This window comes from Halichoeres trimaculatus, unplaced genomic scaffold (assembly GCF_033239565.1).
Source record: "Halichoeres trimaculatus isolate MK-OKI-2021-1 unplaced genomic scaffold, fHalTri1.1 fHalTri1_scaffold_5, whole genome shotgun sequence".
Lineage (NCBI taxonomy): Eukaryota > Metazoa > Chordata > Actinopteri > Labriformes > Labridae > Halichoeres > Halichoeres trimaculatus.
In genome coordinates this window covers 11,547,893-11,575,862 of record NW_027437183.1, presented here as the reverse complement: position 1 = coordinate 11,575,862, position 27,970 = coordinate 11,547,893, and the positions used below count along the sequence as shown (strand labels likewise).

The window sequence follows — 27,970 nt, the reverse complement described above, 5'->3', positions numbered from 1 at the left end:
GCGGTTTTTAAGGACAGCCCAGTATCCTTACACGGAGCGAGAAGGGACCGTTTCCTCACAGGGCTGAGTAGTAGTTGAAGTGGACTAGTTTTCTCGGCGGAGGTGCGGAGTTTTTGATTCAGGGCTGGCGTAGGGGGGCTACTGAATGGGAGCAGTCACTGGATTCGTGTGATACCAACGCAAGCCACCCAGATTACCCTCTACTGCCCATCATATTTGACTTTTGGGGACGTTTAGGGCACAAACAGAGCAAGACCACCTCTATTCCTCCTGCTGTCCCCTTCCCCTCTCCTTCCTCGCGGATTCTTCAGAGAGAGAAATCCTGCAGAAATGGCTCAGATACTGCCGATACGATTTCAGGAACATCTGCAGGTAAGCAGACACAGAAAAGCCCTAAAATAAAACCCACCTCATTTGTTTTTGTTTAGACCCTCACCCGTGGAGATCCGCACATACTCGGCACATGTCGCATTTAAAGGGAATCTGAAATAGGGCTGCAGGGTGGTGCTCAATATAGCCACAGGCCTAGTTTTCTCCTGCCGGGCAGATGATGACTTGTAAAAATTGACCAGTCAGATCGTACACAGCCGCTCCAATGCGGACCGGCGTGTGTGTTAGGTATGTGTGTGTGGACACACCGCAGTTTTCTCCCCTCATGTGTAAAAACGCTGCTGTCATATTCAATCCGCGCTTATTCCAACTGCGCTGTTTGGACACTTTTTTGTTGCAGGCGACTGAGCTCAGCTGTTGGTGCTTACATTGTAACTGAGACCTGACTGGCACTTGCACTTAGGCTTTTGTGGCTACCATGTTGTTGTCATGTCCTGCAGCATATTCCCACTATGTAACCTTCAACAACAGCAACAACACAGCACAGTGTACTCAAGTGCCCAGTTCCTGAGAGGAGCTGGATCACCATAATGAAATGATAAGTGTTATTTTTCAGGTGATTAGACAGTATGCTTTTAGGACGAGTGCGTATGCAGTGGTATAAATGTAATGTTCCTATGTCAAGTGTTTGAAAAATGCAGAAAACTGCACCTTTATGTTCGACACTGGAGGAAAACAAAAGTGCCATAAAAGTACTGCAACATCCAAAATCCCACAGAAGTTCAGTTTTATATTACAGCTCAATTATTTTATTGATTTGATGTGTCTCCCTCCTCTGCCTTTACTGCTCTCGTATCAGAGGAGCATCTGTGCAGTTTCAAAATGATCAACATGACAGGGGAGCAAAGGCCATGCAGTCTCTGGTTGCCAGCCTCTTTGGAGGAAAAAAACAACACAAAATGCCCTTTTATAATCTGAGACAAAAAGAAAACAAACAGAAAGTTATTTGGGCGTCTGTAGAGGGGCTATTTTCACTCTGACCCCTCTTTTTCCCTTCTGCTTTGGGCTTTGATAATGGTTGTCCCATTGCAGCCCCAGTTCTGGGTGTCTTGCAGCCAAAAGAGAAACTTCTGTGACGCACCCCTCCACCTCCCCTCCTCTGTAGCTTGTTGTTATGGTAACAGCAGGCAGTGAAATGGCCTTTCACTAAAGCACAGGGCCCCCACCCCCTCTCTTCCTCTGGCCAGTAGCCCCACTTTCGTCAGCCAAAGATCTTTTATTCACCAAAAAACTCTGCTAGCCAGGGAGCTTGCAGGCCAGCAGGCTCTTCTCTTCCCTGGTAGCACTGATACATGGTTGCTCAATGATGGAGGGCAGTCAGTACCTGGCAACGTCTGGGTAATAAGTTCAAATGGCTCTCAGCAGTGCATACCTTTCCCTTATACATATTCTAAGTAAATCTTCGCCTTGAGACAGTGATAAGCAGCAGACGGCTTTACGTTCCACCTCTACCGTGAAATCTCAGTTCTGCCCCACTCATATCCCTCAGTGAATCTAGGTGGCTCCAGCAGAGTGAAAAATGCTTGGAATTTGCAAACCCAGGACTTTGGGCCTCAAGTTGTTTAGCTTTTTTTTTTCTTCTTGGCCTGGTATTTACAGCTCAGTGTCTGCAGTCTGGGTTAGGGGTTCAGGAGTGAAACTTGGACCCAGATTTATGATGAGATACCAGCCTGTTGAACTTTAGGTTGCAGGAAAGAAAGCGTAGAGATGTTCTGCTCAAAAACACAAGAAAGCTAAGAGTTACCTAAGACAATCTTGAAAATCCTGATCCAGCTTTTCCTTTGTAATAAAAGATTATACCCTTTAGATACAAGTATGATAACAAATATTGCAAATAACCTTGCTTTGATGTGATGTGATATGTGCTATTTTTCTTGCATGACCTGAAATAATACCCGGAAGAAACCTGACCTAAAAACAAGTTGAGAACCAATAACAAGCTAAGCCAATATTAGCTTCAGCTTTGCTAGCAGCCTCCCCTGAAGCTATTTATTTATTTTACATGAAAGGGTTTAATTTCTTGTTTTAAACTACTTTTTACTTTCTCATCTTATACTTATGATTAGAAAATGCAGCCATAATATCTGTTTTAAGAAAAGGGATTAGATTTTGTGAGCTTTGACTGATGTAGCAAGCGAAATGGGAGCTACATTTTCAGCCAGCATTGTTTTCTTTGCAACTCTAAAAGGGTAGTGTCCTGAACTGGATTTTACCAGGATAACTATTGTCATCTTCATCATCATCATCATCATCATCATCATCATCATCATCATCATCATCATCATTATCATCTGTGTGGGATGAAGTCCCTGTTCCTTATTATGCTTCACCTCCCTTGCTTGTCTGATTGTATGATTTATAAACTAAAGTCCAGTGTGTAACGATAAATCAAGGCAACGCCACAAGAGTTTAAAGTTGTGTGGCTCGTGTTGGTTACAGGATGAAGGAAAACAAGGACAGAGGATGCTGCGTTGAATGGTGAAAGTGCTGAAGTGAGAGTCATTTGCAGCTCGTGTGGCTCTGCTGTAGGCTGTCAGTGCAGCAGCCTACGTATTGTAGCAGCTTGTGTAAGTGCAAAAATGTCCTGCAGCTCAAAGCGTCTGGTCATTGTACTGCTGAGCTGAGTTAGAAGAGCCCAACCTGCAGCTCTGCGGCTGTTTACGGCATCCTGATGTGCTGCTGTATCTGTGCTGATGAAATGATGCTCAACAATTGGAAGTGATAGACAGACGAGGTAAGCAGGCCCTATTTAAGTCCGGCAAATTGCATCAGGAAGAGGAAGCAGGCTGACAGAACAGTGTAACTCAGTCCAACAGCACACATCTGTGACTGCAGCAGAGGCTGGTAGCGATGAGGATGAGTGTCTGCGTTCAGTCACCAAAACTTCATCATGAATGCACTGAAAGAGCGGTCATTCACACATACAATACGCACATTGTGTTTCTCTGTCATGTTCAATGACTCACATACTGATAACCGTTACAAAATTTAGGACAACTGGCTCGGGGCTGAAACTGGCGGTTAGTTTATTGAACGAAATGATTTACACACTATTTTCTGGATGAAACACATTTTCTTCTTTTATTTGAATTCAATACCTTAACATAAAATAACATCAAATTATCATTTAGTTTCTCAAAGCCCAAGGTCATGTTATCAAAAAAAGTCTTCTTAACTGCTCAGCTTTGTAGATTCCAAGGAAGACAGTGATCATACAATAGAAAACATAAAATGTGAAAAAAATAAACAAATAATAGTTTTAATTTTGTCTTAACAAACAGAAAGATTCATTAATTTCTTTGAATATATCCTGTAGAAATGTGTGTTTGTATGTGATGATCAACCACTCAGTAACTTGGCCATTTCTGCACAGTGAAAGCACAAAAATAATCTCACCTTTGTTTTGGTCAAACCATAGCAGTCATTTTACAGAGTACTGAAGAACGTAAAACCTTTGTAAAGTGGAGGGAAGGTGCAAGGTTTGGTGATGATTGTTAGTGTTTTTTCACTGTAAGCGACCTCTCAAATTCTGACATGAATCTCATTTTCATAATCAGCTTTACCTCCAAACCTGTAGACTGAGTGCCAAACCTAAATCCCCCTTTTCAGATCATTCATATTGGACAATTTTGATCTTGCACAAGAGGAATTTTACCTTGCTTTCCTTATTTCTGTCTATGTGCTTACACAGAAACATGCAAACAAACACAAGTGTTTTCAACGGTATGTGAAGAAGTTGAAGGATGGATGAAAATCAGTATAGAAAGTGGAAAGTATATCCTACATTTTTGAAAGAGTATTTATGTCTGCATGGAAGAAAGTTTGAATTAGCACCACTATTGCATGTGTTTTCCTGCATTCTTCAGTTGTAATTGTGTTTGTGTAAATCTTCTCATAAACCTTAAGCCCTCAGCTGCTGATGCGACGTGTCAGTGTCTCAGAGGAGCATCCACCCAGTCTATGACTCACCAAATACCGTCAGCGCTGTATCACCAGTGAAGCTTTTGTTATTGTTGTATCAATGCTGTTTTTGGGACTGTTCATCTCAGCTGTTAGGGAAGAGGACTTCCAGGAGTCTGTTCTGGGCATGGAGATGTATTACTTGAGGTTGTAGCTGAGGTGTGATTTTAGTCTGGAATGTTCCACTAAGACGGAGTGTGGGGTGGTGTTTCTTCCGGTGACTCAGTTGCCCCTCCCTGAACCGTAAATCGCCAAAGGCCTGTGTTCCTGGAAACTGCACAGCACAGACCCGGCTCCTCTTCCTCCTCTCTAATAAAAGGTGCATTTATCACTGTGGCCTCGTCTTCACACTGCTTCTCTCCTCTAATATCCTCCCTTCCTTCCTTTGCTTTCAGGAGGATGCTGGTCTGTGTCTTCAGCTCCTTCTTTCACCCCTACCTCTGTTATCTTTGTCAAGCGTTCCCTCCCGTCTTCTCCCAGACATAGTTCGGCTGTCTTGAGGAGGTGCAGCATATGGCTTCAATCCTCCCCCCAGGTCATGTTAGGCCTTTTCAAAAAGACGCCTCTCACTTTTACGCCTGCATAACAAAAGAAACCAGTTGCACGTTTTTTGATCAATACAAATTTGCTTGCTGACAGTAAGCAATCAGAATCTGAAATACTTAATTTAGCCCCGGGGTTAATGTGGCCATTTTGCACCTTCAAATTTTGCTAATCTTGTACAAAATATTAATTGATCTGAACTGCACTAGGGTGAAACTGACAAATTTTGACTATTCAGTTTCATCCTAAAATAAAACAAACAAAAATGAATTAGAAATTAATCAGTTTTAGGATATTGAAACAGAAAGTTTTTGTGTATATTTGATTAATAAACACCAAGTCAGCCATATGAATAATTGCAATTTTTTTTCTTAGCCATTTAAGCATTGGCTGTTTTTCAAAACACAGATTGTGCCTTACAAAAGCACTCTGACACAAATGAAAATCAGCTCATTTTTGTTGTTTTTGAATTGGACGATCACAATACCGTAAGGGATGAGTACCTTTCACATATGAGACCATACAGTATTGATGCCTTGTACCTGGTAATAAATGTTAATTTGTTTAATCATAAAATCTCAAAGTATTTCAGTTTAACATATTTATTTCTCAGTATATAAACTTGCAAATCTGTGTTCATGTCTTGTATGGAAAGTTGCCTACTCCTTGACTTCCTCACAGTCACAAGGATGCATTTAGGTACCAAAATATGGTACTGTTTAATTGCACGTGAATTGGTACTACTATAGACAGAATTAGGCTAGTCGGTAGGTACCTATTGAAGTATAATGATAATTTGTTCCCCTTCCCTAAAAACCATGATTTGAAAGTAAAAAAAAAAAGTATTATCAAAGCCTCAGATATTGCTGCTGAAGACAGAGCAAAGAAAAGGGTGGGGTTTGTGGACCATAAAACCAAAACAATGAGCTAAATGAGGATAAAAAGCTCTATAAATCTTAAAGGAGTAGCAGTGCTTTGTCCCTGAAAGTTTCTTTTTTTCTACTTTAAATATCTTTTATATTAGGAACTTTTTTGGAAGAATCATCAGAATGTCTTTAAATTTTACTACAGCACCACTTAGATGAACTCCAGTCAAAGATTTATGTCTTCAGTGTTCATGAGTGAAGTCGGTTATAGAAGTCCACTTGCTTGAAAAACAGCCCCTCTCTTTGAACCCCCTCTCTGTTCACCAGCGACTGCTGTGACATCCTTCCTGTTTTGTAGACGACATGATTTAAATGTCTCAGCGGTTGGGATTTGTTGTCCTGCTCCTCCAGCCAACAGCGAGATAGTGCAGTCCTTGTGATGAGCGTAAGGATTCCTTTCCGCTTGCCTCAGACTGCATAATGCAGTCAGTTCAGTCATCAGGGGGAGAGTGCGTGTTCTGGTCTGTCTGCTCACTTCACTGTCACTTTGACAATGTGCACAATAATTCCTCTGTTCAGCTGCCGCTAACCTTGCTGTAGAGTTTCATGTTTGTTAGTTCTGCTTCGATTTGACGCAGCAGAAATTGACATCAGCTTGATCTTTATGGTGTTGTTGTGTCCTGGGACTTCGTCTCGTTAGAAAAGTAAACATGCTGAATAATGAATTAAATTGGCTGATGGTGCTTTTTTAAACATTCAAATTTATTCCTAGTTTGTAGAAGTGGATCTCTTTTGGGGGCTTGTATTTGGTTTTCACTAACGAGTTAATGCTGGAGAAAAAAGTGTAGAGAGTGAAATAAAGCTCTGTGGTGTTACCATCCTGCGCTCTCTGACCTTCTTTTTAGAAACAGACCTTAAAGAATATCCCTGGAAACCTGGAGCAGACCCACTGCTGTTTAAATTAATACACATTTTTGGTTCTCTACTTGCTGTTTTTCCCCAGGCAAGGCAAATGTGAGCTGCTGCTGCCTGGTATACTTTCCCTGAATGTTTTTTTTTTGTTGTTGTAGTGATGGAAGTATGACTCCCTGAATGGTCCCTTACATTGGAATATTCCACCTCTAGTTTAGTCGAACACGTTGAAATGTAGGAAACTCTTAGTGGTCTGAAGCTTGTGTTTTCCATGTTCTTTTTATTCACAATCCATCTTTTAACAGTTAGTTAAACCTGAGACTTTTCAAATAAATGTTAGCACGCTGTTTAAACAATCAGACATTTTTTTCTGTAAGGAAAGGACCACAAAAAAAAGGGTCTTTCAACAATTGTGCTGAATATCCTGTTTCAGAGCATCTGTGAAGAGTTTTTATTATGCTATGAAAAGAACCAAATGAATACTGATGACATTATTTGATCTACAACATAGTTACTTTAAAGGCACCATTTGGACTTTGTAAGCAATCTTACTTTTATAGATTTGACTGTTCATAATCCAATATTCAAAATTGGTTACTGATATTAATCCATTCAGAACATGAAGATCTCCAGTCCCTTTGATGATATTACGCTGACTGGCTAAGTTTAGCAGTGAGTAATGAAATGACTGAAGGAGAAGCAAGATCTGCTTTTTTTCTTTAAAGACAATGATTTAGTGAATTCATTTTCTGTATTATGTAATTTGTTTGCTGTCACATTTCAAACAGTAGCGCTACATTACTAAAAATAAACTCATTACTTCGTTGCTTTGCGTCCTGGAAAAAAATGTCTTGAACAAAGAAAAAACAATTTCCTCTCTCTGTTCATTTGCCAAAACAAATGCATATTTGGCAAGAGTCATGTGTTCAGGGCAGCAGTGATAGTGCTCATGGGAAATGTAGTCCTTATCTTGGGAAAACTACCAATAATGGCCAAAAGTGTCACTGCTACACCAAATGGGCAGCTCTCACCTGTTTTAGAACAAAATGAAGCTCCTTTAGGTTTGTTAATCATGCTTCTGTACTTTTTTAAACACGTAATCCTAAATGAATTTAGTTCAAACTCACATTAAAGTTGCGTTTCTTTTTCCAGTTGCAGAACATGGGCGTGAACCCGGCCAACATCGGGTTCAGCTACCTGACCATGGAGTCGGATAAGTTCATCTGCATCCGTGAGAAGGTGGGCGAGCAGAACCAGGTAGTGATCGTGGACATGTCCGATCCCACCAACCCGATCAGGAGGCCGATCTCTGCAGACAGCGCCATCATGAACCCCGCCAGTAAAGTCATCGCCCTGAAAGGTAAGAGCGCGCATATTTAGGCACACAAAAACACATCCAGGCAGCCGCACCACAGCATTATCTGATAGATGAGAAATACTGTGTTACTGTGAGAAAAAGGCAGTGTGCTGCTATTATTAGTGGCTTTATACCAAATGCTGAGGTTATTATTGTTGGTTAAATTCCCAGAACGAACTCTACATGGCACAAACTGTTTATTTGTCTTTAGTTTGAACAGATTTAGCTATCTCTAAATTTGCTGTGGGAATGCCACAGTCTTGCAATGACTAATGCTTGAGTCAATGCTGTAAATATGCAGAGTGCACTCAGCCCTATTGCCTGAATGTACCTAATTGGTTGTGCAGATTGATTTTATGCCACTGAATCTAGCCCTTAGAGCACAAACACAAGCGCTGGCCAGGATGATTTGCTTATAATGCTTCCCTCTCCCCCTCTTCTCTCCCCCTTGGAGAGTTTTCTGCCCCCGTTTGCCCCTTTCCCTGTGTTCTATCTTTGTCTTCTCACTCTTACCTGATTGACACTTTGCTTTCTCTCCCTTTTTGCTTTCTGCCTTTTCTCAGACGGTGAGTTACTTTCTCTCTGTCTACCTGTTTGACAACTTGTTGTGATGACACAGTCACCATGTCTCTCATTAAAGTCCCCCACATTTCCATCTCAAGAAGGCGAAGCTATTTTGACCTCTGATGAATCTAAAGAGTTTTAACTGATCTGAAATGACTTCTGCTGACATTATATATCCATACACTCCTACTCCTCTAACCTGCTTGCACATAACCTTCGTTTATGGGAACTATACATGTGTTAGCATGACTTGTTTTGTGGTATGTAGCATCTGATATCTCACACTCAGAGGTGCGCTCTGCTCTGAGCGTGTGCAGACAGCCACATCACATCTTTTACTGCATAAGGGAAGCCATTATCACTTTAGTTATCTGATGGTAGCTCTAGTGTTCACCTGAATCATTCATTTCCCACAACTGTTTGTTTGCTGTTGCTTTGTTGATAAATGAAGGTTGTTACAGGTCAGATGTAGGACTATTAATGTTTTAAGCAAAGAAATGACTCTAAAAACAGACAGTTTTTCTGTATACATCAGTTTCATAGCTGCAGTCTCCTCTCTGCACCCAGAGGTCAGCTGCACACAGGAAGTGTTGGTAGGTTACTGTGTACACACTGAGGCTTTCTCTGTCCTCCGTCGGTATGCAGGTTTTTATTTGCACAGGTTTTGAGGTATTAAGTTTGAGATATAGGTTGACGTTGGAGGTGGTTGTAATATTTTGGTGGTGCTCTTACAGCTCTGCAGCTTTGTCCTCATGTTTTTATTCTTATGTTGGAAATAGAAACGTGTCCTGTTTGGTTTCAGTGTAGCTCAGCTCATGGGTGGTGTGTGAATTACTTTGTGTAGCCGTAAGTTTACTCTTTAAGTGTTTGTTTCAAGGTTTTTGGACGCTGTTTCTCTCTCTTAGTGCTGAAAGTGTTAAGGACGTATTTTCAAATAAAAATCAAATCTTTTGGTGGGTTATTTGATTTGTCAATCTCCACAGAAAGGACCAAATTCTAAGTACTGGTCAGGTACAGATTTCAGCTTATTTCACACTTTATGTTTGAGAGACATTTTCTTACCTTGTGCCATCCTCCTCAGTCTTGGTTTTTGGGTGGTCTTTGGGATTTCTTCAAACCTAAACATCATTTATTCTAAACATCCATGATTTCACTCATTGTTAAAACATTTTTTATCTTCCACTCATTATTCTCTGTTTCTATAGGCAGATTAAGACAAGATGGGTTAAATGCAGTTTGGATTTAATTAAATGTCAAACAGTTTAGAACATATGAAAGATGATTAAACCACACATGTATTAATGAGTTTAAGTGTGATGATGAGTGGTATTATTAATCTCCCCTTCACATCTAATGATAGCTGTTGTTATCTTTCTGACCCCCTGAGCTCAAGCACCAAGTTTTAACTCTCACTCTCCTTCTCTCCTCCCCTCAGCTGCAAAGACGCTGCAGATCTTCAACATTGAGATGAAGAGTAAGATGAAGGCTCACACGATGACAGAGGAGGTCATGTTCTGGAAGTGGATATCGGTAAACACCGTCGCCTTGGTGACAGACACGGCCGTCTTTCACTGGAGCATGGAGGGGGACTCCCAGCCAACCAAAGTATTTGATCGGCATGCCAGTTTGGCCGGATGTCAGATCATCAACTACAGAACTGACGAACAACAGAAGTGGCTGCTGCTGATCGGGATCTCTGCACAGGTGTGGAAGCATACGAGGAAAACTGAACAGAATGTCATTAGCTCATGACTAAAGAGGTTCAGCTAATGCTTTTGATGGTAGAGATCAATAAAGGACATGAATGTGAGGAGCAAACTGACTGATTTCACAGGCTTTGTTTGAACCAAGCATCACTGAAAGCAGGTTTTTAGGTGCTGGAGCCACTCTTTACAAAACACACAAATTGAACCATTTTTAAATCATTTCCTACCTTAAAAACTTGAGTGTACAAAACTGTTCATTTCCGAGAATTACCGTGTTGAACCAAGTGATAAATTTCTATCCTGAGGGTTTTTCGTTGAGCTTTCTTTGATCCTGAATCCTTTGATTAATGTGTCAGTGCAAAAGATTCAAATGCACAAATTATTTCCTCCCCTCTTTTTGTCGTCTCTTTGTTCTGCAGCAAAACCGTGTGGTTGGGGCAATGCAGCTGTACTCTGTTGACAGGAAAGTATCCCAGCCCATCGAGGGCCACGCCGCCGCCTTCGGGGAGTTCAAAGTGGAGGGAAATGCCAAACCCTCGACTCTCTTCTGCTTTGCTGTGCGCTCGCAGGCAGGGGGGAAGGTGAGGGACTGGACAAGAGGAGTCCTCCCATGATGTTCTGACATTAGTTTCTAAATACAGACTCTGATTCTTCTTAAATATGATGTTTTAGTCAAGAAAGAAACTCTGTGTCCTTTTTTTTTTTTGGACACCAAAACATTGACGTCAAGAAAGTCAGAGTTTATTAAAGCGCTTCAGTGAATTCATGTCTCACATTTGTTTACGTTGGTTCTCTGCCCATCGTGCTCATGCGGGCTTTCTTCTCCCAGTTGCACATCATTGAAGTTGGCCAGCCAGCTGCAGGAAACCAGCCATTTGCAAAGAAAGCAGTGGATGTGTTCTTCCCTCCGGAGGCACAGACAGACTTTCCTGTTGCCATGCAGGTGAGGAAGGATTTCTGCTGATCATTAATGAGCTTTGATTAAATAAAAAGTGATTCAGAGAGTTTACTTTCTGGCTCTGATCATCTCCTCAGATTGGTAACAAGCATGGCGTCATATATCTGATCACAAAGTACGGCTACATCCACCTGTATGATCTGGAGTCTGGGGTGTGCATCTACATGAACCGAATCAGTGCTGAGACCATCTTTGTGACAGCTCCTCATGAAGCTACCTCAGGAATTATCGGGGTAAACAAGAAGGGGCAGGTGAGGAACAAGAGAAAATTTTTTACAGGCTCATATCTGTGTGTCTTACCTGCTCTGTCTCACTTATCTTGTGCTTTTCTTTCCAGGTCTTGTCAGTGTGTGTTGAAGAGGAAAACATTGTCAACTATGCCACCAACGTCCTGCAGAACCCTGATCTAGCCTTGAGGATGGCTGTGAGGTCAAACCTGGCGGGGGCTGAGGAGATTTTTGCCAGAAAGTTCAACACACTCTTTTCCCAGGGAAGTTATTCAGAGGCTGCAAAAGTTGCTGCATCAGCACCAAAGGTACGTCTGTGTTTACTAACATGTTGCAGTCTTTGTTCATCCTAAAAGACACCTGATGTTCCACTAAAAAGTCCAAACATCATTTGAGTGGGGAGAAGTTTCTCTGCTAGTGGTGTATGATGGAGAATGAAATGAAACTAGGAGAGTATCCTCATGTTTATAAATGGATCCTGCTCTGCCTATTTTTCCTTCATACCCATCATTCCTCAAATCTTTCCTGTCTTCGCTCCCCTCAGGGCATCCTACGGACAGCAGAGACCATCCGTAAGTTCCAGAGTGTCCCGGCTCAGCCAGGCCAGGCCTCTCCTCTGTTGCAGTACTTTGGTATCCTTCTGGACCAGGGCCAGCTCAACAAGTTTGAGTCTCTGGAGCTGTGCAGGCCGGTCCTACAGCAGGGCCGAAAGCAGCTGCTGGAGAAGTGGCTGAAGGAGGACAAGGTTGGTAGAGTTTGGGTGGTAATACAGTTAATTTCCTCTACTTAAAGTGCTGCTTGTTCGACTGTATCATCATCTCCACAGTGATTAGAAACTAATGACTGTGTCTGTATTTGATGAAGCTGGAGTGCTCAGAGGAGCTGGGAGATCTGGTGAAGTCCTCAGACCCGACCCTCGCTCTTAGCGTGTACCTCAGAGCCAACGTCCCCAACAAAGTCATCCAGTGCTTTGCAGAGACTGGACAGTTTCAGAAGATTGTGCTGTATGCTAAAAAGGTAACCACATTATAGTGCTCTCTTATTAGTGACACTGAAATCAGACGCATGTTTAGTCAGCTTCACTCTCCAATGAGCAAGGGATGAGAATAACCAGAGACCTGACAATCATATACAGTAATGCCACTTAAGTATTAAAGAGGGGTGTGAGGAGATCGAAAGTGAGGTTGAAAAAGTCTCTCTTCTAGGTATATGCCTGATTGTAATCCACACTTTAAAATGAGATTATCAGCGCCAATGTAGGTTATCTTGACATGCTACTTCATAGCTTCTTGGTGGCTGCCCAATAGGGTCAAGCTACACTGGATTGATTTATGGCACGTTATTCTGTGGACACTGGAGCCTAACTGTCAAACAGAAAAGGGACAGAAGAGCATAAGAAAGCTAAACGGGAGAGAGATGCAGCCCGAGCTAAAGGCTAAAAGGGCTGAACTGTTTATGATAACGTCCATTCCAACCCACATGCAGCAGTTATTTTGCTTTAACTTTAGAGTCTATCAATAAAATGAAGAGGGAGGTTACATTAGCTCTGCTTGGTAGATGACTGGCAGGACAAAGCTAACCATGATTCACTTAGTTACACCTATCAACAGGTGTCACAACACTGGGCTGTCAGTAGCGCTACATATGGACGGCTACTTAACCACTGCACGAGCCAACGGTTTGCTTGTTGTCACGTTAGCCTACGGATAAGTCGTAGCACCGGGCTACTAGCAGCACGACGTTTAGCTAGCTATTGACGTACGGTAAAAACTCACAACATTTGCTTGTTGTCACGTATGTAACTGTATTGATAAATACCTTACCTTTTCGTGTTGGTAAAAAGTTGTCTTGAACAAAGAATTTTTTTTTCCTAACCGAATACACGCCTGGTTAAAAGTCAAATCTTTACGATAGTGTGTGTGACACTCCAGGCCAGAAGGTGGCGATGCAGTCAAATTAAAACAAATCCTTCTCATATAATCTTCAATGTAATAATTTAAAGTTCGTTTTTGAAGAATTTTTTGATCCTTTATTGAAGAGGACACCTAAAGAGAAGCAGGAAATGTGGGGAGTTGAGATTGATGTATTGTTAAACATTTTAATATAAGAAACATGGCAAACACACTCATATCAAACTGACAAGTATGTAAAGAAAACTTCCTTGACATATTTTTTTTCAGTAAGATTCAGTTCTCATTATGTTCAATCTCACTTAAATCATTTTTGATCAAACTAAACTATAAAGACTTTTAGCTTTTGGAACAATCCTGAAAACTAAACCACTGTGAGGAATTGTTCATCACATCAATTTAGCTCCTTCTGCAGCTGCAAGTAACTTTCTCTGAACTTTGAACCTCTTCAAAAAACACTCAACAGAGAACCAACAGAGCTATTTAGCATAAAAGAAGTTGAATTATAGTGATACCAAGCTTTAAAGTGGGAGAATAAAATTTGCCTAATACAGGAGATAAAACCAGCTGTGAAATACTTTTTACATCTTGAGAAATGGATTTTCATTGAGCTGTTCCTATGCAGGTGGGCTACACCCCAGACTGGGTGTTTTTACTGAGAAATGTAATGCGGGTCAATCCAGACCAGGGACTTCAGTTTGCCCAGATGCTGGTTCAGGACGAAGAGCCGTTGGCCAACATTAACCAGGTAAGACACACCACTACCACCACCTTACCCTCTAGAGACTCACATTATTTCCCCTGCACATGCCTCCCTGTTGAAAACATCAGACATGCACGCAAACACACAAAGTGCCCAGTGTGGAAGCTTCCATCTGTGTTGTTCCAGATGTGCCAGTTATGTCAGGAATTCACTGAGTCAGTGACCTCCTCCTCCTTTGAGAGCCACATCATCACTCTCGTTTTTAGTTTTACTCTGCACACAAATGAAAAGCAGGAACATCTGGCTGCCGGCTCAGTATAGTGTGGGACTCTAATCCCACCTCGCATGCTAACTCAGATCATTTTGAGATGGAAGAAATTCAGAAATCCCAAAACATTTCTCCTCACTTTGTTCTGTCTTTGATTCGTCTGATCTTTTCTTCTTCACCTCTGGTAGATTGTAGATGTTTTCATGGAGGGCAGCCTCATCCAGCAGTGCACATCCTTCCTGTTGGATGCTTTAAAGAACAACCGTCCAGCTGAGGGGCATCTACAGACTCGTTTGCTGGAGATGAACCTCATTCACGCCCCTCAGGTGAACATCCAGCAGTCTCCTGTTACCAGAAAGCATCGTCATTTCTGTTGACTTTTTTTCACAGGTTGTATGTTTATGGGTGTTTGAACTTTTTTAGGTAGCAGATGCCATCCTGGGGAACCAGATGTTCACGCACTATGATCGTGCCCACGTTGCTCAGCTGTGCGAGAAAGCAGGGCTGCTGCAGAGAGCTCTTGAACACTACACTGACCTGTACGACATCAAACGAGCCGTGGTGCACACACATCTGCTCAACCCAGAGGTACGTCTGCGGATGATCGGTCATGCCTGTAAATGTTATGGGAGCATTCTGTCTCTTTAACCATCCTCCTCTCATTCTCTCTTTCCTATGTGTTCCATTTCAGTGGTTGGTGAACTTCTTCGGCTCTTTGTCAGTAGAAGACTCCCTGGAGTGTTTAAGAGCCATGTTGTCAGCTAACATCAGGCAAAACCTGCAGCTGTGTGTCCAGGTAGCGTCAAAGTATCACGAGCAGCTGGGGACTCAGTCGTTAGTGGAGCTCTTTGAGTCCTTTAAGAGTTATGAAGGTAGGAGTCACACAACAAAAAACATGAGAATGTGTTCAGCGGGAAGTATTTCAGTGTTTGTGCAGCTTAAACGCGGCTGATCTTTGTGCTGTTTCTCTTTCCAAGGTTTGTTCTACTTCCTTGGGTCAATTGTGAATTTCAGCCAAGAGCCAGACGTTCACTTTAAGTACATCCAGGCGGCCTGTAAAACGGGTCAAATCAAAGAGGTGGAGAGGATCTGTCGAGAAAGCAACTGTTACGACCCGGAGAGGGTTAAAAACTTCCTCAAGGTAAAAACACAACAAATGTCCCAATCTTCATTAAGAGACTCACTTTATCACCCGTTAAGTAAAGAATAATAAAATGAACCTTTATGTGTTTCTTTTGTAGGAGGCTAAGCTAACAGACCAGCTTCCTCTCATCATTGTATGTGATCGCTTTGATTTTGTCCACGACCTGGTCCTCTACCTCTACCGCAACAATTTACAGAAGTACATCGAAATCTACGTCCAGAAAGTAAGAGCTAGAATTAAACCTGACACTCCCTGATCAGGATTTTTTTTAACTTGAGCTCCATGTTGACTTTCTTCTTCTCTGGATTCTGTTGAACAGGTGAACCCTAGTCGTTTACCTGTGGTGATTGGCGGGCTGTTGGATGTCGACTGCTCTGAGGACGTCATCAAGAACCTCATCATGGTGGTCAGAGGGCAGTTTTCTACTGATGAGCTGGTGGAGGAGGTAGAGAAGAGAAACAGGTAAGACAGATTGATGAGTGTATTTCCAGCCTGTGTGGCTTTTCCTGAATGTCTCACTGGATGAAACATCTGATGCACAGACGAGTATTGAACCTTCTTTGAGGTTTGTGGTCCTCTTTAAAATGGCTAAGTTTTTACTGTAGGACTTTTGTTCTGGTTTAACCACAAAAGAAATCCTCTGTAAGAAGCTCAACAAATCAATGCCAAAATGAATCAAATCAGATGATGTGAAACGTGTCTGTGTATTTGCTTTCTGATTTGTATGTTTTTTTGTATGATTTCTTTTGCCTTAATAACCTCAAACCCACAAGAAAAAGTGACAGAAGTATGTGTGTAGAAAGTAAATGAAAGCTGTAAAGAGGAAGAACTCAATATTGTGCTAGAGTCTCTTTTCTGTGTGTTTTCACTAAGAAAAAGTATAAAGCTGTTACAGGCAGTTTGAATGAACGACGCTGCCATCTAGCACTTTGACTGTGCATTACACTTTAAAAGAATACAAGCGTCTGCAGTGATCACAAGTGATGGGAACTTTCTTTCAAGCATTGTTTGTAAAAAAGCACAGGGCCTTGGTCACCTGAAGTCTCCTCTAACAGCAATGATAGGTGATCATGTTTTGTGCTGTTGTTGATTTAATCCAGATATTTCATAACACTGTCTTCCTCTCAGGTTAAAACTTCTCTTGCCGTGGCTTGAGTCTCGTATCCATGAAGGATGTGAGGAGCCTGCTACCCATAATGCCCTGGCAAAGATCTACATCGACAGCAACAACACCCCTGAGCGCTTCCTGAAGGAGAACCCGTTCTACGACAGCGCTGTGGTGGGGAAATACTGCGAGAAGAGAGACCCGCACCTGGCCTGCGTGGCTTATGAGAGGGGACAGTGTGACCTGGAGCTCATCAAAGTGTGTACACCACATTACGAAGCGTATGAATAAAAAGCTTTCTCATATGCATACATCTACAAAGAGTTTTTTATCTCTTCTTCTCAGGTTTGCAATGAGAACTCATTATTCAAGAGTGAGGCTCGGTATCTGGTACGACGGAAAGATCCGGAGCTTTGGGCAAATGTGTTGGAAGAAAGCAACCCCTTCAAAAGACAACTCATCGACCAGGTCAGGTTTAATCTTATTTCGGTTCATGAATTTTAGAATCACAAGTTTCCTGGTTTTCAAGTCGTACTGGAAGCCCCAAAAAGTTGGTCTTCACTGTTGACAAAGATGTTGATGTCAAATGATGGCTAACGAGTTTAGAAGTTTTAATCCCCAAGAAAGACTTTAAAGGTGTGGATGTTTTATTCCTATTGTCTGTTATTTTGTCTCAGGTGGTGCAGACCGCTCTGCCAGAGACTCAGGATCCAGAGGAAGTGTCCGTCTCAGTCAAAGCCTTCATGACTGCAGATCTGCCCAACGAGCTGATTGAACTGCTGGAGAAGATTGTGCTTGATAACTCTGTCTTCAGCGAGCATCGGTACAGCAGAATTTTTTGTTCAGCTTCATGATTATGGAAAAGATAATAGGAATCTTTTGTATTCTTTTATTAAACCCCCGTTCTCTGTGTTTTCTCCAGAAACCTCCAGAACCTCCTCATTTTGACGGCCATCAAGGCAGACCGCACGCGTGTGATGGAGTACATCAACAGACTAGATAACTACGACGCCCCAGACATCGCTAATATCGCCATCAGCAATGAGCTTTTTGAAGAAGCTTTTGCAATTTTCAAAAAGTTTGATGTCAACACCTCAGCCATTCAGGTAAAAGAGTAAAATACCGTCCAGCTGAAAAATCACTTAAGATCTGCACACACTTTCCTTTGTGGGTGCTGGATCTAAAACAATCAAAACAAACATCTGTAGTAGGTCTGATAAAATACTGTTAGCCTCCTCCTCTTGATTTTTCCAGGTTTTGATTGAGCACATAGGGAACCTGGACCGTGCGTATGAGTTTGCAGAGCGATGTAATGAGCCTGCAGTGTGGAGTCAGTTAGCCAGAGCTCAGCTGCAGAGAGACCTGGTGAAGGAGGCCATCGACTCCTACATTAAAGCCGTCGACCCCTCAGCCTACATGGAGGTGGTCAACGCAGCCAGCAAGAACAGTAAGCACTTCATTCGTTATAACGCTGTTTTCATGTCTCATCATGTAATGGATTGAGTGGATTATTAAGGTGTTGATGTGTTTTATAGATAACTGGGAAGACTTGGTGAAGTTCCTTCAGATGGCTCGAAAGAAAGCTCGAGAGTCGTACGTAGAGACAGAGCTGATCTTTGCTTTAGCCAAAACCAACCGTCTGGCTGAGCTGGAAGAGTTTGTCAGTGGACCCAACAACGCTCACATACAGCAGGTAAGAGTTCAGATCAGCTGATGCTCATGCAGAAGGTGTTAGTCACCAGAATGTTTGACCCTTTGTGTCTGCACATATCTCACTCTCTAGGTGGGAGACAGATGTTATGAGGAGGGAATGTATGATGCCGCAAAGCTCTTGTACAACAATGTGTCCAACTTTGCGCGTCTTGCATCAACACTTGTGCACCTGGGAGAGTACCAGGCAGCTGTGGACAGTGCCAGGAAAGCAAACAGCACACGGACATGGAAGGAGGTTGGTAGCACACACACAAACAAGTTTGAAGAGCTGAAAAGAGTGGTGTGCATACTGATATTGCTCACTGGAGCTTTTTGTTTATATGACTGTATCCTGGTGTAATGTTTACTCTTCTTTCTCTCTCTTCACCATCAGGTGTGTTTTGCTTGTGTGGATGGAGAAGAGTTTCGGCTGGCTCAGATCTGTGGCCTTCACATTGTGATCCACGCAGACGAGCTGGAGGACTTGATCAGCTACTATCAGGACCGCGGGTACTTTGAGGAGCTCATCGCTCTTTTGGAGGCTGCTCTGGGTCTGGAGCGCGCTCACATGGGGATGTTCACTGAGCTCGCCATCCTTTACTCTAAATTCAAACCTCAGAAGATGAGGGAGCACCTGGAGCTCTTCTGGTCCAGAGTCAACATCCCAAAGGTGGAGCATCTCTTCCTCTAACTGTGATTCAAAGTAGATTTTTTTCTTTTGCATTCAGTGAAAAAGATCATGATGTGAGACGGCTAAAGTACTGCTCGGTATTGTGGATCTCTTAAGTCAAGGTGTTTCTCTATCGGTCTGTTTCTTTTTTATCATTATTAGATGTTCTTAAACTAGTTTTAAGCTTGTAAGAAATGATATATTAATGCAGAAAGACCAATTTGTTGTTTTATCCTCTGTGTGAGCTTCTGTAGTCCTTAAGGCCTTGCAGAGAGGACTCAAATAGTCGTTGCCTTGAATATAATATTTCAGAAAGTACTCGTACGACTCCTTGAACTGACAAATCTGTGAGAGAAAAATGGAAAGGCTTACTACACTGTTATGTCTGTTCAGCAGGCTTTAGCTGTTTGTTTTCTTATTTCATCGACTGTTAAGAGGATAAAGTAGGGTGTTGTCATACTTCTTAATACCACTATGAGAGTTCAGGGATGTTTGTGTACAGAAATGAAAGTGCCATGTTTTGACTCAACATAGCTTTATTTTCTGTTAAATATTTCTGAAACTTGAAAACAGTCAAACTTCAGCATACGTCTCCGTTCTCCAGGTCCTCCGTGCAGCAGAGCAGTCTCATTTATGGGCTGAGCTGGTTTTCCTTTACGATAAATATGAAGAATATGACAACGCCGTCCTCACAATGATGACTCATGCTACAGACGCGTGGAAAGAAGGGCTGTTCAAAGACATCATCGCTAAGGTAAACAAAAGTATCCTGTAAACAGTTTTTTCCTCTAAACATCTTTACTTGTTGTGATCTCATTCTCTCTGTCCTTCCTCAGGTTGCGAACGTGGAGCTGTACTATAAATCTCTTTCCTTTTACCTTGAATACAAACCTCTGTTACTGAATGACCTGCTGACCATCCTGTCTCCTCGTCTGGACCACAGCCGAGCTGTCAACTTCTTCAGCAAGGTAACCAGAGGCGAGGTTTACCTCTGATGATCTGCTGTCTGGGCTTAAGTTTTCAACATGATGACTGATTTTCATTTCCTCCACCAGGTGAACCAGCTGAAGTTAGTCAAGCCTTATCTGAGATCTGTCCAGAGTCACAACAACAAGTCAGTCAACGAAGCCCTCAACAACCTGCTGACAGAGGAGGAAGACTACCAGGTCTGTGTGACATTTTACTGCTGATATTTCTAATTCAAACTCACTGAAATATTCCAGATACTTGCATCTTTCCATGAACTGGTTTGGTAGTTAGTACGCTTATCCACAAGGGGGCACTGTCGAAAACAAGTTAGAGGATTCCAGCTGATTCAGGGAGTGTTTTTCTTAAAATTCAGTCAGAGAAAAAAATGTAGGACTTTTATTTTTCCTCCACAGGGCCTGAGAGCGTCCATCGATGCCTATGATAACTTTGACACGATTGGCCTGGCTCAGAGGTTGGAGAAACATGAACTGATCGAGTTCAGACGTATCGCTGCTTACCTGTACAAAGGTAACAACCGCTGGAGACAGAGCGTGGAGCTCTGTAAGAAAGACAAACTGTACAAGGTGAGGATAGAGACCAGAGGACCACATTTTAAAAACAGGTCATAGATGTACCTCTCTCTTCCTTAAGAGGGCGCTGTTTGTTTATTTGGTGAGAAAACTTCCTCCATGTTTCTTATGATTTGTATGTTGAATACCTGGATGTCTGTTTTTCCCAGGATGCCATGCTGTATGCAGCAGAGTCAAAGGAAGCAGAGCTGGCAGAGACTCTGCTGCAGTGGTTCCTGGAGGAGGGCAGGAAGGAGTGCTTTGCTGCCTGTTTGTTTGCCTCATATGACCTGCTGCACCCTGATGTAGTGCTGGAGCTGGCTTGGAGGCACAACATCATGGACTTCGCCATGCCGTACTTCATCCAGGTCATGAGGGAGTACCTCTCCAAGGTCAGTATTCTCCACTACCAATGGCTTTACTGTATTAGTATGTATGTGATTTATAAAAAATCAGAGGGCATGTTTTTTGAAGTTCTGTGTTTAACAGTACCAAACTTGATTCATTTTTCTGAGATGACTTTCCTGTAGACACTCTTCCTGACAGATGAACGACAGACAATAGCGTCTGGTATCTCTGGAGTTATTGACAAACAGGACATATGGACTTAGTAAGACGTGAATGTTGAGAAGCAGGCTTCCTACAGTAATGTTAGCAAAGTGTGAACTCTCTCTGGTCATCCTGATGTCCTTGAATATCGACCTGTGGACATGTGAGGTCACTCGGGGTCATGTCTTTGGGTTCTTTTCCAGGTTGATGAGTTTGCGGCGAAGGTGACGGTCTCTGGCCCTCTTTTTTATTCCTCCTTTGTGTTCTGTCTGTTTTTGTTGTTACTTATCTCTTAGGTTTCTGATGTAGGAACCTAGCATGGACTGTAGACTGAGTATGGCCTAACTAGCTCTGGTCCTGGAGAGCTGTAGTGTGTCTATATGTGTGTGTGCAGGCTTTTGCTCCGCTTTAAGATTTCACTACATTGTATAAGGTTGAGGAAGCAATTTTAAGTGATCCTCGTGGGTAATGTTATTGTCTCTGTGCTGGGTTAGTTAGAAATTAGTGAAAACATAAAAAACTGTAGTCATTAAGTCATTTCTCAGCACAAACATGTAAACAGTTTTTTAATCCCCTTTTTTTTTGCGTAACACTGGCAATACACATAAACTTCTTGAAATTGTTGCAAGTATATCCATTTCCTTTTAGTTATGGAAGCAGTGATGCACTACTCAAATATTTTATCATGTAATATCCATACACTGGAATTAATGAGCACCGGTTGAATAGTCTGTCTTGTAGCTCCAGGAGCTGTTATATGGTCTAAAACAGCTGCATTACTACCACACAGTACTGCTGTGTTGAGCAGTGAAGCCAAAGCCTGCACACGGTTTTATTCTTCAGGACCAGGACCAGCCTTCTCTGGCCTAACTGATACCTCTCACCCTCTAACTCCTCTCCAGTGGGGCTGCATCTAGTTGTGATGTTTTCGTACAATGTTCTAAGAAAAACAGTCACATTTTTACCTGGCCAAAGCTCTCTGAAACCCAGAAATGAATTCATGTGAGGAGGATGAGCTGCTCTAGACCTGTTAGATGCATTCCCATGTTTCTAACTCCAGGTTAACTTGTAACCTAAAAAGTTTTTTATAGTCCCATATGTAGGGAAATAAAAACTTAGACTTAATGGGTTTGGAGTGTCTCACTTCTCATTACTGCTCAGACAGAAAGTTATTGACCAACAGTTGTCAGAACAACACTATTTACATTTAATGTAGACAACAAGAGGCATGTCTTGTTTTATATTATGGATGCACCGATCCAACTTTTCTGGTTCCCATACCGATACCTGGGCTTTGGGTATCAACCAATACAGATGCCTATACCAGTGTTAAATAATAACCTGCATACCCTACTGTGGGATAAGACTGGTAATGTTTTGGGTAAAAGGCAAAAAATGAGTAGATGGAATTACTGAGGTTAAAACTTATTTGACTATAAAATGTTTTAATGTTTACCAGCAAAAAAAAGCTTCAGAATGTACAGAAATTCTGTTCAATTGTGAACTTTCATACCCTGTAGACTGGTAATGCAGCTTAAAACAAAGACAGTGCATCAGAGGTAACATTTCAAATCAAGTGGTCAAGAGGGACGGTTAAAAAAAGGCATAGAGCTGGTTCTCTGGATCAGCCCCTTCTTGATACTGATCCAGCTTTGAGGGGCTCAGATACACCAATACCCATTACCAAGATCGGTATCAGTGAATCCCTATTTTATATGCAGAAAGTAACATCAGTTTCAACGAGATACACAAAGTGCATTTTCTGACTTATTGTCCACACAGTTTGTTTTTATTTTATAGACAGTTAATTGCTCAATTTTGCTTTTTAAACTTTTCACTTTATTAGAATTTTTTTTATTATTTTGCACTGAGGAATCAAGAAAACTATATCTTTCTGTTCTTCTGAATTTGAGCTGAACCATTGTTAGAAATCATCTGCACTTCTGTCTGCTGCACTCTGTTCTCTGTACAGCTGAAGCATAACGCCTCAGTACTTTTAGATATCGGGGCAAAAAAGTCTTTATGACCGCCTCACTGCCAAAATAGTGCTTGTATGGTTCATCTTTGAGCTTTTATTACAAATCCAGACCAGATCCAGAGGAATGAAACACAGCCATTGGCATGAAAAATAACAGGGACCTGCTTACAGCCATGAATGGGATGCATGTGGAAGCTCTGATTGTCAGTTGTTGATTTAACTGATGACTGGGAATGTCTGAAGATGTAGCATTAGCGTCCAGGCATGTGTAGCTTTTCCTTTTACTTAAAACACAGTGTAATATTCCTTTAACCTTTTACCCTACCGTAGCTCTACTTTTAAAGGGTCAGTTCGCACAAATTGCAATAATAAGAACACATTACCTCATTATTTACCAGCCATTATGTAGCTATGAATGGTTTTGCTGAGTCTTTAGTCCAATGGTGTGAATCAAGTGTTTAAAACTAACTTTTAAGAAGAACAAAAGCAGTGCCTTTTCAAACATAATACCTTTTTGTATACCAAGACAATAGTCTTTATTGGCCTGTTTTCCTGCTGATTGTAAGAAATAGTTATTGCTTTGAAAAATGAAAAAATAATTGTGATGATTTAGTCAAAAAATACATGAATTTTCTGTGCTCCGAAACACATGAACACAGTTTAATTCCCCTCCCTTTGACTAGTTTTAGAGCAGGAGTCTCAGCAGTCAGTAAGACGCCACTCAGGGTTGAACTTTTGTTCTATTTGTGATTTGGATGAATGGACCCTTTAATTGTTGGCTTAACATGTGTTCCTGAGGCTGTCTTAGAAATCCTCACCCAACCTGCATGGCACCTTCTCTGAGGTAACCTTAGCTGCACTGAAATATTGTTTGCAGTTCTGTCTTTAGAGGTGGGTTTAATAAAGCAGCTGTGTTAACTTGTCACAGTTTATTGAAATATGAATTAAAAGCACAATTTAAGTGTCGCAGCTGAGCCATTGAGGTAAAATGGTACACAACTGCGATCAAGAATCTTACAGACTTATTTCCATAACAGTGTTGTCTCTTGAAGTAGTTGTTAACAGTACATGAAGATACACAGATCCTGCATGTCAACAAAAGAGTATAAATCTGTCTTTTCTTTGCTGATTGATGTTTGATTGCCTCTTTCTGTATTGCCCTCAGGTGGACAAACTGGAGGAGGCAGAAAGCCAAAGGAAAACTGAAGAGGAGGTGACGGAGCCTCAGCCCATGGTGTTTGGTAGGTTTGCAGGCAGAACGTCACCCTGAGGGCCTGATGACTGCTGCTCCTAAATAAGAGAAAATTGCCTCCTGCTGTGAAAACAGCGAGATGAGGGCTGCAATATGTTTATCTGTCAGTGACCACGGCCGCCTGATGGAGCAGGCTGAAAAATGGCAGCTGGTGTTAAAACGGCACATTTAAGATAACACATTCCAATTGGTTACAAGGTATGCGGGGAATTTAGACACACAGTATAATCTGTCTCCCTGGTATAATCAAATATGATGAAAAAAAATCTCTTATTTGGTGTACTATGATCCGCATTCACCTGCTGGTCCAGAAAAATGTCTTTTTTAAGGTATTAAAATACAAAACTGACAGCTGGATTGTTTATAAAACATCTGCCAGTGGGTTAAGAAACATCTATTTGTTTAGTTTCTTGCATTAAGACATTTTTCTTATTTCGAGAAACTAAAGAAGTACATTTTTCTGACCGCACTGGCAGATGCTTTAACTCTTTTCAGTCATTTTTTGTCTTTTAATTTTCTTCTGACTTGTAATGTAATTTGGCTTATATTAAGACTAACAATGCAGTTATTACTTTAGAATAAGACATAAAACACTTGCTTGGATTTCAGATTTCACAGTGTAGTCCATTCATTTAAAACATTAGCAGTATGTTAGATTTGATTTTATCAGGTGTCTTTGTCTTCATTTATTGCCTGTAAATTAAATAAGACATCATTGTTTTATTTGCATAACTACTCATTTTTAAAATTTATAGCAGTAAAAAGTGAAAGTAGCCCTATTGCATATTTTACCAAGAATGGATGAATGCACCTGCTTTTTTCATCCTATTGCCAAAATGTTCTGATCCCTGATGTGTTTCACATAACCTGGAGCTCTTTCACCATTTAAATTTTATTACAGTAGAAACATCATTGCTAGACAGTTTTAGATCACATACGCAGTCATGTGTTGTTGTCAGGGGGGTTATGTAGAGCTGTTATTGCTAATTTGCATGGTTGTCAGAGCGGACAAAGAGGAGGTAAATGATGCTTTATACCAGGGGTGGCCAACATGTGGCTCCCGAGCCACATGTGGCTCTTTGCCTTTCGGTGTGCGGCTCTTCGATCCACTCATAAAACTGATGTATTGTTGCAAATGTTGGGCCCAGTATTGATCAATAGGCTACTTGGGTGATGAGATTGATACTTAAGTTTCAGTTTCTTTTCTCTACATGTGTTCCTTTCAATCGCTTATGTGCTTATAGATAGATAGATAGATAGATAGACAGATAGATAGATAGATAGATAGATAGATAGATAGATAGATAGATAGATAGATAGATAGATAGATAGATAGATAGATAGAAGGGAACGTTGTCTCTTCTGCAGTAAAAACAAATTTTTCTTTGACAGGGCTCCAAGTACAATTTTGAACACACTTACAAACAATAAATCTTGCTTTGAAAATTGCAAATGTATTGATTTTTATTCTAAGTCATTTTGTTTCTGTGTGAGAGGAAATGCGTTTGTAAGACCACGTTTTTTTGTGGCTCTTGGTCTCTGACTCGTTGGCCACCCCTGCTGTATACAGTGTGGGTGAGTTGAGCAATTAGTCCACCGTGGTATATGCTATTAATAATTTTTTATTCTAAATGCTGAAGTCAGTCTTGAAAAAGTCTGTCATAATTTTAATCCACTAATCTACTTAGAGTTTTTCAAGCCTGAAACCATTTAGCAGTTTCCTTTTTTTGCTGCTTCTGTAAACATGTTAAGGACATATCAGTCATCTCCTGTTTTTCCTTCAGGCAGAATACAAAACCCTAAGCAAAGGGACAAAAACAAACATGCATTAACCACAAACACAACGTCAAAAAACCCAAAATGTTTTGGTGTCATTATGTGTTGAACGATAAATGCTGAAGTTCAGTAAATATAAACAGAGCACTTTCTTTCCAAGATGTGTGATGCCATGTAACCTCATGTGTCTGTGTGTTAATAGGCCAGCAGCTGATGTTGACAGCCTCTGCCTCTCCAGTGGCTCCACAGCCAGCGTACCCGGGTTATGGATACCCAGCAGCCCCAGCCGCAGCTGCAGGTTACCCCGCCCAACCTGCAGCAGCCCCTGTCGGCTACCCAACGCAGCCTGTTGCTGCTGCCGGCTTCCCTGGTCAGCCCGCTGCGTACGGCTTCAACATGTAGAGACCTGACCCCTCTCCTCATCCCACCCTCCCCTCCCGTTTCTCCTACACACTCACACACCTCTAACCTGAACCACACTGAACTCTGCTGCTCCTGGTCTCAGTTAACCAACCGATGGTGACTGAGGCTTTGTTCTCCTCAAGACTCAACAGAATTCACCAACACTGCAATAGAATCCATCCATCTCGACTTTTTCACACACACACACACACCAATTTTGGGACGGCATCCAGGCTGTTGGACCCTCCCTCCTCTCCTCTCTTTTCCTCTTGGACGTATCATCACCAATCTACACAGCATGAAGTTGCCTCTCAGCTCCTAGAGGAATTTAAAAAACGAATATAACGTTAGTGACACCAAACCACTCTGTCCTGTTCTAGCTGTTCCATGTAGACTTTAAAAACCATAGAGCAGCTTTTTTCTTTTCTTTTTTTCCATGGGAATTCAGCACTGATGAGAAAGAGACTTTGATACTGAGGAGTCTGTCTGACTCCTAAAGCACTGCTACAGCCTTACACACTCTACAGGAGGAGGCAAAAACAGGCTCATTGTTCATGTTACTTTGACATCTGTCTCACACTGATTAGAGAGACAGGTAGAGTGCAATAGTTCTGTTTGTCCTCTCACTACAGGTACAAAGTGTTTGCTGAACACGGACTACGAACACTTGTTTATGAGGTTACAGTACTGTCTTTGTATGTGTGTGAGTGAGTGTGTGTGTTTGCAGCCTCTAAAGCCTTCGAAGGATTTGTCACCAAACAAAAAGACACTCAATGAAATGTCCACTCCATTGCAGCTGCAAAACTTATCAGACTCTGATACAGGACTCCAGGATGTTTGGGACAAAAAGACAAAAGGAAGAAAGGAGGTGGAATAATTAAAAAATGCTATATGCTGTAGTCTGTGCATGTGCTGCCAAACTATAAAGCTGCAACCAGGAGCACAATTTCCATGTTACACTCAAGTATATCAAGTATTACTAATGTTGTGTCAAAAACAAAGTGATGTTTGATGAAACTCTCACCTGACTAACAAAAAACTCCAACAGACTTGGGGGAAATGAAAAGGCAGGGGAACATTAGCTCTCATCCTGGTGGTTAAAAAAATCATTATTGTACCGAAACCTGTATAATTTAAAATATATTGAAATACCTAACTAATCAAAGAAGTCAAATATTATGGAATACCGTATGTATTGTCTATAGTGTGTTGTTGTAGTCTAAAAAAGCATAATGATTTTTGTAAAAAAAACGGACAAAATGCAAAAACAGCAGGTGAATAAACGGCAAAGTCTTGAGGCAAAGTTGCTGAAAGTGCTGATGGTTTAGTTACTTCCTGTTCTGAGCTGTGCGACAGTCTTTTTAGGATACTCTGGGTACAGTCCCAATTCTGGAGGCAGAAAGCAAAAGCCTGAGCTGCACACGAAGCACTCCCTTTATCTGCACAAGTCATGCTTACAGAAAGAGGAATAAAGTTTACACACAGTGTTGTTGGTGCTTT

The 27,970-nt window shown here is 41.6% G+C and overlaps 1 protein-coding gene across 2 annotated transcripts; it reads left to right on the top strand.

The window, feature by feature from the left end:
- Positions 1-63: 63 nt before the first annotated feature.
- cltcl1 (clathrin, heavy chain-like 1) lies at positions 64-27,970 on the top strand. Of its 2 annotated transcripts, XM_074669784.1 has the most exons (32): positions 64-372; positions 7,824-8,031; positions 10,028-10,296; positions 10,718-10,879; positions 11,128-11,241; positions 11,334-11,507; positions 11,594-11,791; positions 12,028-12,228; positions 12,348-12,500; positions 14,019-14,141; positions 14,553-14,690; positions 14,788-14,952; positions 15,056-15,236; positions 15,342-15,505; positions 15,606-15,731; positions 15,828-15,970; positions 16,637-16,871; positions 16,959-17,081; positions 17,291-17,436; positions 17,536-17,719; positions 17,868-18,060; positions 18,149-18,306; positions 18,397-18,561; positions 18,700-18,975; positions 19,580-19,729; positions 19,812-19,943; positions 20,031-20,141; positions 20,358-20,528; positions 20,684-20,905; positions 21,266-21,292; positions 24,206-24,281; positions 26,271-27,970. In XM_074669784.1, exons 1-32 carry the CDS (start codon positions 331-333, stop codon positions 26,468-26,470), a joined length of 5,130 nt encoding a protein of 1,709 aa, XP_074525885.1. In that variant the 5' UTR covers positions 64-330; the 3' UTR covers positions 26,471-27,970. The 2 variants fall into 2 exon arrangements, with proteins under 2 accessions (XP_074525885.1, XP_074525886.1); XM_074669785.1 differs by lacking the exon at positions 21,266-21,292 and having other exon boundaries at positions 66-372.

Coding starts and splice junctions, on each gene's coding strand:
- cltcl1 (XM_074669784.1), top strand. CDS start 331: ATGGCTCAGATACTGCCGATACGATTTCAGGAACATCTGCAG. Junction 10,880..11,127: donor GCTCGCAGGCAGGGGGGAAG/GTGAGGGACTGG, acceptor TTCTTCTCCCAG/TTGCACATCATTGAAGTTGG. Junction 12,229..12,347: donor AGTGGCTGAAGGAGGACAAG/GTTGGTAGAGTT, acceptor TATTTGATGAAG/CTGGAGTGCTCAGAGGAGCT.